Source organism: Zingiber officinale, chromosome 8A (assembly GCF_018446385.1).
Source record: "Zingiber officinale cultivar Zhangliang chromosome 8A, Zo_v1.1, whole genome shotgun sequence".
Classification (NCBI taxonomy): Eukaryota; Viridiplantae; Streptophyta; class Magnoliopsida; order Zingiberales; family Zingiberaceae; genus Zingiber; species Zingiber officinale.
In genome coordinates, this window is record NC_056000.1 from 130,694,385 (window position 1) to 130,714,049 (window position 19,665).

Consider the following 19,665-nt stretch of genomic DNA (forward strand, 5'->3'; position numbering starts at 1 on the left):
CTGCCACTGCCACGCGAGCTGACCGGGATGCTTACAAGAAGCATCAAGATGACGCATTAGATGTGTCCTGTCTTATGCTCGCGACCATGAACTCTGAGCTTCAGAAGCAACATGAGTTGATGAGCGCTTACGATATGGTTGAACATCTTTGTCATCTATATCAAGGACAAGCAAAGCACTGGAAGAGGAACTCCAAAGAATACCTAGAAGATCTTACGAAGAAGAGAAATAAGATTTCTACTTCAGGTATACATGTTATAGAAGTCAACCTCTCTATTTCTTCATCGTGGGTATTAGATACCGGATGTGCTTTGCACATTTGTACTAATGTACAAGCGCTGAGAAATAGCAGGGCATTGACGAAGGGTGAGATAGACCTACGAGTAGGCAATGGAGCACGAGTTGCTGCTATTGCTGTAGGAACTTATCATCTATCTCTTCCCTCTGGGCTTGTACTAGAATTAGATGATTGTTGTTATGTGCCTGCCTTGACTAAGAACATAATTTCAGTTTCTTGTTTGGACAAGAAAGGATTCTCATTTATAATAAAGAACAAATGTTGTTCTGTCTATTTAAACGATATGTTCTATTGTAGTGCACCTCTAATAAACGGACTCTATATTCTAGACCTTGAGAGCCCTATCTATAACATAAATACCAAGAGGTTCAAGTCAAATAACATGAACCAAACCTACCTCTGGCACTGTCGCTTAGGTCATATAAATGACAAGCGCTTATCCCAGCTCCATAAGGATGGTATGCTGGACTCATTTGATTTTGAATCATATGAGGTATGCGAGTCATGCCTACGAGGCAAGATGACCAAGACTCCCTTTAGTGGGCACAGCGAGAGAGCGACTAATTTGTTAGGACTCATACATAGTGATGTATGTGGCCCTTTCAATGTCGCTGCTAGAGGCGGTTATAGGTATTTCATCACATTTACTGATGACTTCAGTAGATACGGTTATGTGTACTTAATGACACATAAGTCCGAATCCTTTGAAAAGTTCAAAGAATTCAAGAATGAAGTACAGAACCAGCTTGGCAAGAGTATTAAGATACTTCGATCCGATCGAGGTGGAGAATACCTTAGCCATGAGTTCCGTGACTATCTAGCTGAGTGTGGGATTCTATCCCAACTCACTCCTCCTTGAACACCACAGTGGAATGGTGTATCCGAACGGAGGAATCGTACCTTATTAGATATGGTACGATCTATGATGAGTCACACAGATCTTCCGACATATCTATGGGGATATGCTCTAGACACGGCAACTTTCATACTCAACCGAGTTCCATCAAAAGCCGTGATAAAGACACCATATAGAATATGGACTGGGAGAGATGCCCAAGTGTCTTTCATGAGGATTTGGGGTTGTGAGGCTTACGTTAGACGTCAAGTCTCAGACAAATTAGGACCCAAATCCGACAAGTGCTTTTTCATTGGATATCCCAAGGAAACTAAGGGATATTACTTCTACATTCCCAGTCAGCACAAGGTAGTTGTGGCAAAGACTGGGGTCTTTCTAGAAAGGGACTTTGTTTCTAGAAAGACTAGTGGGAGCACGTTCGATCTTAGAGAAGTTCAAGATGTGAATACTAGCACTGAAGCCTCGATGGAAGTTGAACTGGAGCCACAAAGTGTTGTGGATGATGTTCCACAAGGAGTTGAGGAACAACAACCTGTTCAAGTAGACATACCTCTTCGCAGGTCTGATAGGGTACGTCGTCAGCCTGAGAGATACTTATTTCTCTTGTCTGACCATGATGACGTTATGCTCATAGAGGATGAGCCTACCACCTATCAGGAAGCTGTGATGAGACCAGATTCCGAGAAATGGCTAGAGGCCATGAGATCCGAAATGGAATCCATGTACACCAACCAAGTATGGACTTTGGTTGATCCACCTGAAGGGGTAAAACCCATTGGGTGCAAGTGGGTCTTTAAGAGAAAGACTGACATGGATGGACTTATCTATAAGGGTCGCTTGGTAGCTAAAGGTTTCAAGCAGATTCATGGTATTGACTATGATGAAACATTTTCTCCAGTAGTGATGTTTAAGTCCATTCGGATCATGCTTGCTATTGCAGCCTACCATGACTATGAGATATGGCAGATGGATGTCAAAACCGCGTTTCTGAATGGAAACCTGCTCGAGGATGTGTACATGACACAACCTGAGAGTTTTGTAGATCCACAAGATACTAGCAAGCTGCATAGGTCCATTTATGGACTAAAGCAAGCTTCTCGGAGCTGGAATCTTCGTTTCGATGATGCAATCAAACAGTTTGGTTTCATCAAGAACGAAGATGAGCCTTGTGTCTACAAGAAGGTTGTAGGAGATATAGTTGTCTTCCTCATATTGTATGTGGATGACATACTACTCATTGGAAAGGACATCCCTATGCTTCAGTCTGTCAAGACCTGGCTAGGGAGTTGCTTCTCAATGAAGGACTTAGGTGAGGCATCCCGCATTCTAGGGATACAGATCTATAGGGATAGATCTAAGAGATTGCTTGGCCTAAGTCAGAGTACATACATTGACAAGGTACTCCTTCGGTTTGCCATGCAGAACTCCAAGAAGGGATTTCTGCCGATGTCACATGGGGTGAGTCTTTCGAAGACTCAAGGTCCCTCTTCTAGAGAGGAGAGAGACCGCATGGATCAGATTCCTTATGCCTCAGCTATAGGATCGATCATGTATGCCATGCTATGTACTCGACCTGATGTCTCGTATGCTTTGAGCATGACGAGCAGATACCAGTCAGATCCAGGTGAAAGTCACTGGATAGCGGTCAAGAATATTCTTAAGTACTTAAGAAGGACTAAAGAATATTTCTTGATATATGGAGGCAATGATGAGCTAGCTGTAAAGTGTTACAGTGATGCTAGCTTCCAGACCGACCAGGATGACTATAGATCACAGTCGGGGTTCGTGTTTTGCTTAAATGGTGGTGCTGTGAGCTGGAAGAGTTCGAAGCAGGACACAGTAACTGATTCTACAACAGCGGCCGAGTATATTGCTGCATCAGAGGCAGCAAAGGAGGCAATTTGGATCCGCAAGTTTATCACTGAACTAGGGGTGGTTCCTAGCATCGCTGACCCAGTTGAGCTCTATTGTAACAACAATGGAGCTATAGCACAGGCGAAGGAACCTCGCTCACACCAGCGGACCAAGCACATACTACGGCGCTTCCATCTCATTCGAGAGATTATCGATAGAGGAGATGTGAAGATTTGCAGAGTACCTACAGAGGCTAACATCGCAGATCCCTTGACCAAGGCTTTGGCACAGAGAAAGCATGATGGTCACACTAGGTCATTAGGCCTTAGAGCCTATACTGATTGGCACTAGTGCTAGTGGGAGATTGTTAGTTAGAGCCCTAGAGCCAATCATTTGATGATTGTATGGACTCATTGTATCATATTCTTGTATATTAATAAAGGCATTTGTTTGGTTATTATACTTATTTGTATTAGTGCCAAATAGACTAAGTATAATAGCGTCCTTGAGTAGAAGGTTCATACCTATATCAATCGATTAGTTGAATCGATAATGAGATGATATAGGGAACACTACTCTAAATCATTCCTAGTCGAGTATTAACATTCAGGGACAATGTTAATACAATAAGACTAGAATGTAGGTCAGCTCGATGACTTGATCTCACAAGTCATGGATATAGAGATATCAAGCTGACACATGGGTATGCATTAGAGAATGTATACTGAATGACCCGCCATGAGAAAGTATCATGGATCGTTATATGAGTGTCATATACTTTCTCATGTGGCTATTAGTATGACTATTAGTCCTTAGACCTGAAGTCACCATAGATCCCTACATAAGGAGTTATGTACTTTGGTTTCGTCAAACGTCACCCGTAACTAGGTGGACTATAAAGGCGATTGCTGGGTATGTAACGAATTATGCAGAGGGATGTGAGTGATGTAGATGGGATCTATCCCTCCTATATGACGGGAGTGACATCGATATTCTTGATAGAGTAAGACAACGAAGTGTATGGTCATACCCAAATGAGTCAATATGAGATATTGAGCTCATTTGATTGAGTGAGTCTACTTGGAGTTCAAGATTTAGATTGGTCAGAGGATGACACGGTCTATGCCTCACATTGATCAATCTAGATGTCTAGGATAGAAGGACACTTGTCATATATTGTGAGGAGTCACAATTAGTAGTCACAAGGTGATGTTGGATCTCGACATTTCTTGTAACTTGGGTAGCAATGATGTATTGCTAGATGCCGCTCATTGCTTATGTTTCTAAAGGAGTTTAGAAACATTGCCAACGTTACAAGAACCTATTGGGTCACACACAAAGAACAAGTGGATGGAGATTAGGTTCATATGATGAACCAATTGGATTAGGTTCATATGATGCACCAAAGATTGGATTCAAATTAGACTTATTAAGTTAGACTCAATTAGATTCAATTGTTGAATGAGTCTAATTTAAATTTGATTCATTGAGTCGATTTATATTAATGAATTGAGATTCATTAAATTGAAATTGACTTGAATCAAAGGTTGGATTTAACTCAACAAGGAAGACAATTGGTCAAGTTTGACTTGACCAAGTAGAAGTTGAAACATCAAGTTTGACTTGATGTATTGCCACATCATAAGGATGACTCATCCTTGCCACATCACATGCCACCTCATGGAGGTTACAACACCTCCCATTCCATTTAATGTGGCCGGCCACATTAAATGAGGGAGTTATGTGTGTGGCCGGCCACACTAAAGGATGAAATGGTTTTTCATTTAGTGTGTATTGATGAGTGGTAATTATTCCATCTTCTTCCTTGCTTCTTCCTTCTCTTCTCTTGCTGTTTTGCCGTGACTTCCATGGTGTGGAGAAGGTGGTTGAGTGAATCTAAGAGCAAAGGAAGAGTGAAGGTCACAAAGGAAGGATACTGCTAGTGAGTGTATAAGATTTCTTTTGTACCTTCTTCTTTTCTTCCTTTCCAATCCCATTGAGAGCTCTAGAAAGTGCTAGCACACTTGGGGCTCTCTTCTCCATCCTTTGAGTGTGAGAGACACTCCTTGTTCGTGTGGATATCATTAGAGGAGTGTCTACGTTGGCACTCTCGAGATCTGGCGTACCGTTGGACGAGCGGGATTTGCGAGGGCACACATCAAAGGTATAAAGTGTTTTCTTTTGTAGATCTACTGTAGATCGTAGTTTATAACTCGTACTCGTGTTTTTGAAATTTTTTCTTTGCACAGATCCTACGGCTTTGGGTGATTCAGGGTTTCCGCTACGCGAAAAGCGGTTTTCGCGGCCCGAAAAACCCAACAAAAATAAATGATTTTCAAAAGAAAATACACTTTAGCTACATGATGTAGTATGTATGACATGACATGATATTTTTATATTTTTCATAATAAACATGAATGTAAAATATGATGTTATGACATATGATGGACAAACCATCATGACAAATTAGTATAGATAAAATATACTTAGATAACCTATCTAAGTATCATTAATCTTTAGCTAAACCTAAAATTGATCCTAGATTTGCCCTCATTTTCTCAAGGAAATGTCAAACCCCAACTTGGCATTTCTTTTGTCTTTCCTTAGTTGCGTCAATTTAAATTAAATCCAATTTCTCAAATTTTGGCACATTTTACTCTTCCAAAGAGTAATTAATTTATCCTCTTCATTTTCAAATGTTAACAAAAACCTTGAAAATGCGCTTCAAGTGCCAACTACATCAAGGTTAGGTTAATCACCCTTCCAATTTAAGTTGACACTCTCTAACCCTCTAGGGTGTAGAGAATATACTCTTAGGAACCCAACATCTATTGGTGCTCCTTGGATGTTCAAGGTATTCACTAGGGATAACTTCCCTAGATACCTTCCTAATGACCTTTCTAGGCTTCTTAGAAGCCTTGGTCACTTCCTCTAAGTCAACTCTAGGGATAACTTCCCTTGTGACCTTCTTGGTGACTTTCTTAGACTTCTTAGAAGTCTTAGTCACATTGGCCTTGGTAAAAATACTTCTAGGGATAACTTCCCTTGTATCTTTGACTTGACCCCTAGACCTAGGGTTGGTTCCATAACTATATGGAACCCTATGATAAGAAGGAACTTCCTTCTTGGTTTTATGTTTGTATCCCAAACTTCTATGACCATTGGATGATTCTTGTTGTCCTAAACCTAAGTTTTGATTCTTAGACCCTTGTGTTATATTTGTGATTTTTCTAAGGGTCCTCTCCAATTTATCAACTCTGACCTCAAGACTTGATTTTATTTCTATAACTTCTCAACCTTAGATTTTTCACTAAAACCTTGATTTTCCTTTTTCTTAGGCATATACTTTAACCCCTTGGAATTATTGTCTAATTTGTTGTCTACCTTTCTAACCTTAGGTTGAGTGGTTTTAACATGATAAGCTACATGATTTTTATTAATTCTATCATTCTTCCTATTTTTATGATAAATAACATTAAAATGATATAAACTAAACTAGCATGCTTTTTACCATTTCTTAAAGGGATAGGCTTAATAAATGATACCTTGGGTTTTACCTTGGAGGCTCCCCCTTGACTTGTGCTTCCTCCTTTAGGCTTGACCGATTTCTTCCCCTTTGGACATTGGCTCTGGTAATGTCCTTTTTGATTGCACAAGAAGCACACTATGTGCTCTTTGCTCTTCTTTGTCATGGGGACGGTCTTTTTGGGTTTCTCCTTGCCCTTAGATGCCACTTGACCCTTCTTCTTAGCTAATTTGGGGCACTTACTCTTATAGCACCCATGTTCCCTACACTCAAAGCAAATGATATGATTTTTATTTTTAATTGAACTAATTGTACCTTCACGTGTAGGGATGACACTCGATTCTCCAATTGATTTTGCTTGACTTATGGAGGTGGCACCATCTTCTTCTTCTTCACTTGATTCGGAGGTACAGGCTTCTTCTCGCTTCAAAGTCAATGATTTACACCCCCTCAATCCTAGAGGTGGAAGCTTCATCATCTTCATCCTCTTGCACATGAAACAAAGAGTATGCTCCCTCTTTGCTCTTTTGGTTGCACTCCTTTGAGGATGAAGCTTCTTGGACTTCTTCTTCGGAAGTTGAGCATCTCTCAACTTTGGAGTCCTCTTCCTCTTGGTCTTGCTCCAATGAGTCACCCTCTTTAGATTTCTCTTGGTTTGGTGCAATGGAGGGTTCTTCATTAAGCTTGACCAATTTGCTCCATAGTTCATTTGCATCCTTGTATTCTCTAATTTTGCAAATGATTGTGTTTGGCAATAGACTAACCAATAATTTGGTTACCTTGTCGTTCACCTTGCACCTTTGAGTTTGCTCCTTGCTCCATTTGCTATTCTTGAGAATTTTGCCCTTTGAATCTTTTGGAACTTCAAAACCTTCAATTAGAGCAAACCAGTGCTCTATCTCCATCATGAGAAAATTTTCGATCCTTGATTTCCAAGAATCGAAGCTCATTGATATGAATGGTGGAGGCACCCTTGTGTCGAACCAAAGTCCATCTTAGAATTCCATTTGAAGTTGAGCCTTTTGATGTAGTCTTCGACTTTTGAATTTACTTCAACTTCTTCTCCCTCTATCTTGTTGCCCCTTCCTGTGATGATTTCGATGAAGAGCGATCTCACTCTGATACCACTTGTTAGGGTCGATTTGTAGTTATAGGGGGGTGAATAGCTCATCACGCTTCAGTGATCTGCTTCTTCGATGATGTGTAGTGGAATAAGGAACAAGAAAACACACTCACAACGCTAATAAGTAGATTTACTTGGTATCCACCTCAAGAAGAGGTGACTAATCCAAGGATCCACACACAACGCTCACTCTACTAATAAAAACACTCCTTCTCGGTAACTACCGGAGGTGGAGAAATCTCATACAACACTCACACATACAACAACTCAACACAAGAAGAAAAAACAATGAAAACAAATAAAAATATCTCTCTTCTTACTTATTTGTTGCTTGTTGTAGCCTCTTGAATCTTGGAAGTGTACTAGCACTTGTCCCCAAGAGCCTTCAAGAACTGGCTGTGAGCAGTGGAGAAATCGCATGAAGAATCGGGAAGAATCGCGCGTGAGAAGCACTAAGAAAAATACTTACAACGGCTATATACTGTACACTCCTACGACTCCCAATCGATTGGGCTTTGTCCTAATCGATTGCCACATCACATCCCAGCCATCGCAGTCGTCTATCGCCTGCATCCTGTGCAATGATCGAATCCCAATCGATCGATCAATCGATTGGGGAGGCTTAAATCGATCGGTTGATCGATTCAGAGCGCCTTTATGCTCGCAGGAAGCTGCCTGAATCGATCGACCGATCGATTGGTGATACCCGATCGATTGGGCAGCTCTATGTGCTCACAACACTTGCTCTCAATCGATCGGTCGATCGATTGGGCCGCTGCTTGTCACAACACTCTCTCAATCGATCGGCTCATCGATTGAGCTTGGGTCAATAGATTAGCTGATCGATTGACCCAACCTTGACTTGCCTAAACTCAAGTCTAAGGTTCTCAAACTCAACATCTGATCAACCATGACCTGTTGGGACTCCTTCTGCCTAGCATCTGTCAACCTTGACCTGCTAGGACTCCTTCACCAAGTGTCCGGTCAATCCTTTGACTCACTTAGACTTTTCTCCATGTGCCAAATATCCGATCAACCTTGACCCACTTGGACTTACCGTCTGGTGCCAAGTGTCCGGTCCTCCATGACCCACTTGGACTTCCACCAGACATCTGGTCACCCTTGACTCATCTGGATTTCCTCGTACCTAGCTTCACTCACCAGGTCTTTCCATCTACCTAGCTTTACTCACTAGGACTTTCCATCTGCCCAACTTCATTCACCAGGACTTTCCATCTGTCTGACTTCACTCACCAGGACTTTCACCTAGCTTCACTCACTAGGATTTTCCCACTATCCGGCTTCACTCACCGGAACTTTCACCTGCCTAGCTTCACTCACTAGGTCTTTCACCTGGCTTCACTCATCAGGATTTTCAACTGCCTAGCTTCACTCACTAGGTCTTTCACCTGGCTTCACTCACCAGGATTTCCAACTATCTAGCTTCATTTACCAGGACTTGTCTTTGCCTAACCTCCAGTTAGGGCTTTACTAGTCAAGTATCCGATCAACCTTGACCTACTTGACTCTTCTTTACATCAAACTGGTCAAACCTTGACCAGAGGGGAATTGCACCAACAATTTCTCCAATCGGACGATTGCACCTGCAATATCCATATATTGTCAAACATCGAAATCTAAACATCAAGACTAGGGTTGTAAATGAACCAAGCGTTCGTAAACAAGTTTGGTGTTCAGCTTGATAAGAGCTTGTTTATGTTCGTTCAATATACATAAGATTAATTAAACAAACAAGTTTGAATAGCTCGTTAAGCTAAATAAACAAGCTTAAACACATATATGTTCAGCTCGTTAACGTTTGTGAACAACGTAACGTTTGTGAACAATGATCGTGATTAACGTTCATGAACAATGTTCACGGACCATATTCATTAATAAAACTCTTTTTCAATATACTAAATAAATAATAAAATAAATAAATTTAAATTATTAAGATCAATCATCAATCAAATAACTAAAAGTTTCAAACAATCAAATAAGCTTGAATTGAGAGATTGATAACATCTAAACGAATTAACCTCGAACCAAGCTCAAGCTAAGCTTGAATTGAGAACTTGATAATATCTAAACGAATCAAGCTCAAGCCAAGCTTCAAATAGGCTCAAGCTCATAAAAAATAAACCAAGCCAAGCTTGAACATTTATGTCAAAAGCTTGGTTCATTTTAAGTTCGATTCGGCTCGGCTTAGTTACCTTATCAAATAAACTTGAACATCTCAAAACCCGACTCGGCTCGACTTGTTTACGACCCTAATTAAAATTCAAGTTTAAATCAACTCAAATTTAATCAACCTGGTCAACTTAATTAGAGGATATTACACCAACACTAATGGCAACATCATCACTAGTGCGAGGCTGGAAGGTGGTAATGGCGCAGGGCAGCACCCGCGACCAAGGGCGGCGGTGCAAGCTGGACACTCCTCCGTGCTTGCAGTCCGGCCGCTATGGTTGACCTCGGCAAGTGACGCCGACAAGGCTTGGAGGTGAAGGCAGCAAGGTGGCTTTACCCTTAGTCAGGGACGAAATTTGAGAAGTTTACTTGGGGGCGTGGAAAAGAAATTTAAGAAGGAAAGTAATTTGAAAAACAAATCCTTGTGGAAAGGAAATTGAAAAGGGAAAGGAATTTCAGCAGGGAAGAAGAGAGAAGGAGAGGAAGCAAGAATGGAAGAAATCTAGAGAGAATGGATAAAAAACAAAGTAGCCAGATAAAATATTATTCGTGAGAAAAGATAAAATCCTCAAGTATTTTACTCTCAGAATTGATTAAGATCTATTAAAATAATTACTCATGCAAAGAAAAAATTATTCATAAATCAATTCGTGGATGAATTCATCATTTTGTAATAAGTAAATAATGACAAGGATGTGAAATAAATAATGAAAAATTATCAGGACCAAAAAATTTATTCAATATTTAATCCGTCCTCCTAAATAAATAGGACATTATAATGAATTTCTTTCCCTCCTTTCTAAGCTTCCTCCTTTTAATAAACAGAGCATTTTTCCATGGTAAATTTCTTTAACTCGTCCGCCCTTCCTAATAAACAGCATTAAAGTATATTTAATCTTAACCATCGAATAGAGGCTTCCTGAATCCTGAGACTGTCATTGTCATCATTTATTTTTTTCTTCCTTATAGCCTCTGTTTACTTGGGGGCGTGGAACCATCATGCAGGGGGCGATTGTTTCAGATTTGGACGGAAAAAAATTATACATGGGAGAAAAGATAAAATCGTCATCTGACCAATTCTTTCAAAATAGTCTCACGCTCTCTAAATGATGATAAATTATAAAAACATGTATCCTAACATGGCCATTTATATGAATAAAATTAAATACTAAGTAAAATATTTTATACTAGTTAAGAATTAACTTTAAGTAACAATATGTTATCATATTCATTTTGCTTTTATAAATATTAATTTTCTAAATTTTAAAAATAAAATATATTTTTTAAATATTAAAATATTATTTAATTTAACAGAGAAAAAAATAGAATGAATACATCGAGAAAAAATAATTAAAAAATCGAAAGAGTGAGAAGAAAAATAATAAAAAAAAAATAAAATGTTTAGATAAAGGTAGCGTGTAGTAAAAATAATTATTTAATTTTAAAAAAATAAATAAGTTACGGTTACATTCAGTCTACCCGTTTTCAGAGTTTCTTTGTCGAAAACGTGTTTGTTTTCGTCTTTTCAATCACAACTCGATAGAAATAAGTCACCGACCGAAGTAGAAAAAAAAAATAAAAATAAAAAAATACGACCGCACGTTCTCGAGGGTTCCTCTCGTTCCTGTTCTTCCGATCGACGACCTCATGGAGACGTTGGATGAGGAGGTGGAGTACAACTGGAGGGAGGTGGTGCTGCCGTCGCTGATCCCCATCGTGCAGGACCCCGCGGAGCTAGACCGCGAGACCGGCGAGCGGCGGCGCGGCCGGGACATCCTCGTCGCCGTCGACCACGGCCCCAACAGCCGCCACGCCCTCCACTGGGCCCTCGCCCACCTCTGCCGCCTCGCCGACACCCTCCACCTCGTCCACGCCGTCCCCAGTTCCGTTTCGCCATCAATTGCTTCACTCCTCGCCTGCCCTTTATTCTCACCCAAACCTGTTGCTGTTCTAAATCTGCGCAGGTACGAACAACGAGCTGCTGTACGAGACCACTCAGCAGCTGATGGAGACGCTCGCCGTCGAGGCCTTCAAAGTAGCTCTGGTAAGTAACTGACGTTCCCATCGATTTCGTTATTTGTATCTCGGCCTCGGTGAAAAATGACAGTAATGGCGATTGCAGGTGACATCGAAGGCTCGTATAGTGGAAGGTGACGCCGGGAAGGTGATTTGCCGGGAAGCAGAGAGAATCAAGCCGGCGGCCGTCGTCATGGGAACCCGTGGCCGGGGTGTCGTCCAACGGTATATCAAAGTGCCTAGCTCATACTTGCTTTAATTCCTAAGGAAAAAAAGACTAAATTATGGCTAATTTCTGTTCTAGCACTGTGTTCTTAATCGTTAAATTTCCCAATCCAATCAATCATCTTGAACAAAGCTCTCATTTCTCTGTGGCAGCGTGCTGCAGGGAAGCGTCAGTGAATACTGTTTCCGCCACTGTAAAGCAGCTCCAGTCATCGTCGTTCCGGGGAAAGGTTGGCAACTTCAATTCTCCCGTCTCTGTATCTTGTCTCTGTTTGTTTTCACTTTGTAAAATTGTCTTAAACTCCATGCAAACTCAACTTCTTCCTAGTCCCAGTGTCAGAAAAATTTTTCTTTGCTCAACTCCTTAATGTACACCCGATTTATCTAATTATTCTTATTTTTTAGGTAAAAAAAAGTTCAAATGAGGTATAATTCTGTCTAAATTTAGTATATCTAAACTAAAATCTAGTACATTTTCTATCAATTGATATATTCAATTCTAGTTAAATGATGCTGAGTTTAAGAGGAATTATACCTCATTTTAAATTTGTTCTACATATAAAAAAAATGAGGTACAAAAAGTCTAAAATGAGTATAATTTCTTATAAATTTAACATCATTTAATTAGAGGAATTATACCTCATTTTAAATTTATTCTACATATAAAAAAAATGAGGTACAAAAAGTCTAAAATGAGTATAATTTCTTATAAATTTAACATCATTTAATTAGAGTAAAAAAAAGTTTGCATGCATGAAATGGTAATAAAGTTTTCTTGATATAGGAATTTAGAGTTTAGGGACTAAAAAGAAAGTTGAATTTACTATTAAAGATTTTAGGATCGTTTATTTATTTACTTATGTTTTTTTGCAGAGGCTGGTGATCAATCTGTGATCTAATGGCGAGAACTACGTAGCAAATTCGCCTGCATTTCCTGATAAACTCTGATTTGTATTGCTGTATTTTTGCTTCTTCATTGAACTCAAACTTCGCTGTCTAATTGTATCACAAGTGATAAATGGATGATATGCAGGAAGAAACTCATTGAGATAAGGATTAGAACATGAAGGAAGTACCAATTACTAGCTAGTTTAAACAAACCTAACACTCTTCAGAAACAAATATAGACAGAGATTCAATCAGTTTCTTCAGAAACGATGTATGATGTGCATGACAAAGGCACCAAACAGAGTCCTCTGCTCCTCAAACCTGCCTTCGGCTCAAAACTCTCCTCCCCTAGTTTATCTGCTGCCTCTTGCATTACTCTTCTTGATCTTTTATTTCCAGATAATCTCGTGTATTTTTCAGTTAAATTCTGGAAGATGCATAGATTGATACATACACAGTTATTAATTAACACGATAGTAATAAAATGCTGGGATTACTGATCACCTCAACTTGGCCTAGGAGATACTTGATGTAACCAATCGCCTCCATCAACACTGAAGCCGTGTCAGTCTGCATGAAGAAACTCATGACAAACTTACAAGGATTAATTTAAATAAACGATGGATTACCTTGCCAAATGGTGCCACAAGCTGCTGTAATGCTGCGATCCTGTCACCCAGTTTCTCCTTTCTAATCTTTTTATTATTATTTTTTGTGTAAGAATCAATCAGATTCAACAAGAACTGCATCTCGTGTTAAATATATATATATATTACCTTTAAAGGAGAGATAGAAGATCGGTGCTCAAACTGAAGCTTTCTGAGTGGTGGTGTGGGAGATGGTTTTTGTTCCCAGGGAGAATTGCATCGTCTATTTTCTTCTGTTACTCCACTGATCACAGACTGCAGCACCAGAGCATGCAACAGTGACTTCATAAGAAAATGAAAAATCAAATCTAAATTTGTTTCATGGTTTATGCAAATGTTCTGACGGAGAGCGCGCACACACCTTTTGGTGCAGGAAAAATGAGCCCGGAATTGACTCCTGCAGATGGTGATCAAAGCCGGAAGGTAACAATTCCAGCTCCGGAAGATCCGCGTCCAAGGACGTCGACGGCAGCTCCAGCATCGCCGGAGTTGCCAATGCCGCCATGCAGCCGTATGCGTCGAAGCTTGAGCTTTCTGAAAAGTTCCTCGGCGGCAGCGGCCGAAGGCCCAGCAACTCCTCCTTCAACTTCTCCAGGATGATCAGCTGGTGTTCTTGTAGCAGCTGGTTCATGAATGCTTGTTCTTGAGTAAGCTGTGAGTTTATGGGTGATGCCTCATGGTTTAAGCTCCAGTCTCCGTAGCTGGATAGCAGCAATTCTCTGCCATAGGCATTTGATAGGGTATCGCCCCAGTTCCTGCAGGAAAATTGATTCCATAATTACTATGAGAATTAAAGATGATGACGGAAGAACACAAGAATTGAAATGGAAGAAACTTACAGTATCTCGTTGTTAGCTAGATCGTAGTAAGGGAGACCACGAAGCTCTTCGTGGCAGTGGTGATCAAGATGTGGAAAACCCATCACGGTGCTTCTACAGCTGGGTCCTTTACCAAGAAGAAACACATAAATCTACTCCACTTTCCTCTTTAGAAACCGAACCTCAAGGATGTTCTTGAATCATCAAAAGCCTGATCAAGCAGAAAAAGAGGGAGAAATCATTAATTATATCGTTCATGTTACATAGGGCAGCTCCGAATTCAAAGGGTAGAGATGATGTTCTTACAGAGGGTTGATTGATTGCGTTCGTCTCTGCCACATTACAACTCTGCCTCTTCTATAAGGCAAGGCTTCAGGGTGTCCAGGTGATAGCAGCAGCAGACCCCTCTCTCTCTCTCTCTCTCCCGTCCATATTCTTTAGTTCGTGATCAATGAGCCCCCACGGGCGGGATCAGCCGGTTATGACATGGATTCTTGCAACATGGGTCGAGAGGTCGAGGGTCTGCGGCAGCAAATGCGATAATATCAATATCTGTCCGTGCTAAACACCTGAGACCACCATGTCATAGCCGGGCTCGTATTCACCGTGATTTACTCCCTCTCATACTTGTGGGGCCGGGGTGAGGGGGCCGCTGGGTTGGCGGTTCCAACCTTTTGCAACATAGTTCGTGATCAATGAGCCCCCACGGGCGGGATCAGCCGGTTATGACATGGATTCTTGCAACATAGGTCGAGAGGTCGAGGGTCTGCGGCAGCAAATGCGATAACATCAATATCTGTCCGTGCTAAACACCTGAGACCACCATGTCATAGCCGGGCCCGTATTCACCGTGATTTACTCCCTCTCATACTTGTGGGGCCGGGGTGAGGGGGCCGCTGGGTTGGCGGTTCCAACCTTTGCAACATAGTTCGTGATCAATGATCCTTTCTGTAATTTGCCTGTCATATCGCTATCAAAATCTAGTTAAAATTAATTACGATCTCCCCGAGTTAAGTTATAATTTTGGATCAAGCCAAGCGACCAAAAGCTGCCAAGTGGATTGTATGATGCTAAGCAAGGGACGGCCCATCCACCGCCTGCGGCCTCTGGCCACCAAACTCGACTCAAAACTATAATCTAGATAGAAAGGTGGACCCGAGGGAGATGGTAGTCAATTTTGACTGGATTTCAGCCGTGATCCGACGTGAAAATTGCGAAAGGGACTAGGGATTGCGGACCAAAGAATCGAATTTGATCTCCTCTCTCTCTCTAATACAGGCATTAAAATTTAGCATTAGAAGACAAGAAATAAAAATCTTTTTCTCCTTGATTATTGTTCTAGCCAAAATACTATAGACGGTCAAGTTATCAGTCAACGAACAAGCTGACATATGTATACTCTGGAGATTATTGGGAAAGAAGATGAAAGAACCTAAGACACGCTCAAATGGGGGGTTAGATTAGCCGGGAGATGAACTCCAAAGCTACTCTAATGTTCAAATTAGAGTTTAGAGATGGTATATGGAAGAATGAAGATGGATAAGAAAGATAGGGAGTTTGTGAGAAATTGGGAAAAAAATGTCTCTTCTCATTACCCCAGTGAATGCTTATTTGGTTCTCTCAAAAGTACTTCCACGTCAACTAGAATATCAGCATTGCAGGGGCAGAAGAGAGGACCAAATCCGATAGTCATTGATTGTCTTTCTATTCATCCAACACCACGTGTCAGTAGATGGGTATCTAGGGGACCGGTTTTGATAACCTCGCAATCACGGTTATTACTCACAAGCCAACGTAGGGCATAGACCCCATTTTAAGGATAGAAAATATGACATCAATATGGAGTGGTTTTGGGGGAGACGATGTTGGGATCCGCCTTTGAAAGATAATGTTGGCCCCAGGACGAAACGTAGACAATGAGCGCATGACATCTCTAGGGTAATGGCCGGAGTCGATTCTCAAGAACTAATAATCTGGGGTTTATCCCACCATGCACCTAACGTCGTGGGTCCGACACTAGGGGGTCATTCATTAAGATACAGAATTACCTTCTTTTTTTTAAGGAGAACGTCGGTGACTGAGGTTGAGACAGAAGATGCCCTCAACGATAACAACAGAGACTAAGAGGAAGTCTGAGACTAATAGGAAATCTACTGCTGAGACTAGGAGAGTCTGAGACTGAGAGGAAGTCTACTACCAAGATTGTGACCGAGACTGAGAGGGAGTCTGCTGCCAAGACAATGGGGGAGATTAAAGTCTGAGACTAAGAAGGAGACTGAGACTGAGAGGGGGGGACTGAGACTTAGATAGTCTGAGATTGAAAGGGAGTTTGAAACTAAGAGATAATCTAAAACTGAGAAAGAAGACTTAGGGAGTTTGAGATTGAGAGGGAGTTTGACATTAAGAGACAATCTGAGATTGAGATGAAGTCTGCTGTCGAGATTGAGAGAGAGTATGAGATTGAGATAGTGTCTGAGATTGAGATGAAGTTTGCTGTCAAGACTAAGAGATAGTCTTGAGACTAGGAGAGAGTTTGAGATTAAGATAAAAGTTGTTCTCAAGACTAAAAGGTAGTTTGAGATTGAGATAGAGTTTATCTCTAAGAGTGAGGGGGAGTCTATTATTTATCCTTAAATAAGACTTGGATTGCGAAGATGAGGGTATACTAAGTAAGTTTGATCATATCTGCATTTCACCTGAGCAGAGTTAACCCTAACTTAGGTCAAGTTTGACTCGTTATGACTTTGACAACTTGGTCAATAAGATTCTTGGCCTAAACGGCCGTATCAATCATAAAATTTATTAGTTGCCCGTATCTTTTCAGACAAGAATAATTTGCCTCCATTATCAAGTATAAATCAAACTGCAAGTAACTGACGAGAAAGAAAGCAGACATGCATGTTGCCGCCAGCTTTGGATGATCAGAAAACAAAAGCTGCATGCATTTCAAAGATACTGCAATGGAGGATTCAAAGGAGGTCTTTCTTTAGCTTCGATCGCTTTATGCAGATCAGTTGCAGAGGGAGGAGGCGGAAGAGGAGGAGAAGGGACCAAGCACCGTCCATCTGCTTTCCGCGACCTGACCAAGACTTAGCGATTGATTTCTGCAGCTTTTGTTGCAAAAAGGCGAAAAGATGAGTCTACTTCTGTAGCAGTATCTTTGAAACCGAATGAGCAGGACTAATTAGAGATATCAATCATGGATTGATGATGCCCCCACCCACATGCATTCTGTTCTTGACTAAAGCTAGCCGAGAGCATGCAGCCTTAATTTGAAGAAGACGAAGAAGAAGAGATCACGCCACTCAAAGTAGGTATAATTGCATTTCATTTCAAGATATATTTTCACAGATGAATCTATAGAGTTACAAGTATCTTTGACCACCCTTAAATACCAATGTTCCTTTAACATCCATCAAAATTCTTTAGTAGCTTTTGAGTTTGAGTTTGATTTTGAGTTGACGACTCCACATACCAACTAAAGATGAAGTCTTTGACTCTTCAAATTCTATGCTAACAGTCACAGCAAGTGCGAAAAGAACAAAACCCTACAGTAGAAGGAAAAAAACAGAAACCTTTTTGAGCAGTTCAAAATTATTCGCCAATAATTAACATTGTGCAATTGAATGAACAAATCAACGTAAAGAAAGGCAATGAACATTCAAGCATGGAGAGTTCATGATATTGCAGGTGGAAAGGCAATGAACATGACCTGGACTAGCATCATCCGCCATATTCACCTTGTACTGGTAATCAATGATAAGAATAATAAATATTCGATATTGATAGGTGAGGAGAGGAAGAGATTGACCAAATCTAAAGGAAAACAAGTTTGATTAGGTTTAGGGGTCTCTGGATTGGTGATGTTGGGTAGATGAAAAGAGGGGAATTGAGAAGAAGGTAAAAGGAGAATATGAAGAAAACAAAGAGAAAATCTGTCGTTGGAAAAAAAAAAAACCTTTCAAAAAAGAAGATTTCTTTACAAAAATCGAAATTAACAAAATAGGATACTATTATAGATAACCCCTAACGCATAAATATTAGAAATATCAAAATTATCCTAAATATCATAAAAAGCATAAATACTAGTGATACGGATATATGGGAAGGACCCTAGTGGAAATAGGGGGAAGGAGAGCATTGAGGTCTTTTCACTGTTTAGGGCTTAAAGGAAGGGGGAAAGTTCTGTTGCAAAGGGTCTCTTCGTGGAATTTTCTCCACTGCCACAGTGAAGAGAAGACCACCTCCGTCGGCACCATCTCCCTCATCGTCGATGAGCCACCACCCTTCTCTTCTACTCTCCCACTCCTACGGCCGGCAGGCGCTTCCGGACACCATCTCCTCTCCTCCTTCGACACTGACGTCGCCTTCCCTTCTCCCTCTTCACGCCACTGCCGTCACGGCCGCCATTTTCTCCCTCGTCGCCGAGCTGCACTGCCGCCTCTTCACGCCCAAGCCACCACGCAGACGCACGCGAGGACGTCGCTGCCTCTTCCTTTCTTTCCTCCAGGCCAACGCCGCTGAGGTCGCCACAACCGTCGCGCTGCTGCCTTCCTCGTCGACGCCTCCTTCTCCCCTCTCAGCCCCAACATCAGAGTTGTCTCCTCCTTTCTGTTGGACCGCGTTGGCTGGCTAGAAGGGGGGTTGAATATCCTACACAAATAAAAAACAAAACTACTCTTCTCGGACTTTCAAAAGAACACTTGCATTAATTAAAGAAAGAACTAAAAAGGTAGAGGCACAGGAATTTTTACTTAGTTACGACCGAGGAGATTGTTAATCCAAGGAATGAATCACACTAGTATCTCCTTTAGGCGGAGAAGCCTCTTACAACAATGACGTACAAAAAATAGAAGTTAAACTAAAAATGGAAGCGCACAAGTGTTGGTTTGCTAATTGCTTGAATGAATGAATAGCGTCTGGACCAAGGCTGTATTTATAGTCTTGGTCAGGGCACTTGGATGGTTCCAAGCGCCTGGGAGAGGGATAAAATTTTATCCCCTTCACAACGAATCGTGTTTGATCACGATCCAATCAAAAACCAGTTCCGGGCGCTCGGACCACTAAAGTCAACCTAGTTGACTTTTGGTTCGAGCCCTCTGCTCCAGTGCTGCTCGCCTCGGTCCGGGTCTTCCGCTCCGGCTTCGTTCGCTTGGGTGATTTCAGCCAACCAAAATAAAGCTCGCCCGAGCCCAATTTCGACCTTCTCGAGCAACCTTTCGCT

General features: G+C 41.2%; 2 protein-coding genes across 2 annotated transcripts; one reads left to right on the forward strand and one right to left on the reverse strand.

Moving 5' to 3' along the window:
- The first annotated feature begins 11,406 nt into the window (after window positions 1-11,406).
- Window positions 11,407-13,141, forward strand: LOC122010247 (universal stress protein PHOS34-like). The gene is made up of 5 exons (XM_042566714.1): window positions 11,407-11,729; window positions 11,812-11,891; window positions 11,970-12,088; window positions 12,242-12,318; window positions 12,962-13,141. Exons 1-5 carry the CDS (start codon window positions 11,495-11,497, stop codon window positions 12,985-12,987), a joined length of 537 nt encoding a protein of 178 aa, XP_042422648.1. The 5' UTR covers window positions 11,407-11,494; the 3' UTR covers window positions 12,988-13,141.
- A 37-nt stretch (window positions 13,142-13,178) lies between these two features.
- LOC122010248 (transcription factor bHLH110-like) lies at window positions 13,179-13,971 on the reverse strand. Its single transcript, XM_042566715.1, has 4 exons — window positions 13,753-13,971; window positions 13,606-13,671; window positions 13,481-13,546; window positions 13,179-13,403 (listed from the first exon to the last, which is right to left on the reverse strand). The coding sequence occupies exons 1-4, from the start codon at window positions 13,909-13,911 to the stop codon at window positions 13,224-13,226; spliced, it is 471 nt and encodes a 156-aa protein (XP_042422649.1). The 5' UTR covers window positions 13,912-13,971; the 3' UTR covers window positions 13,179-13,223.
- Between the last annotated feature and the right edge of the window lie 5,694 nt (window positions 13,972-19,665).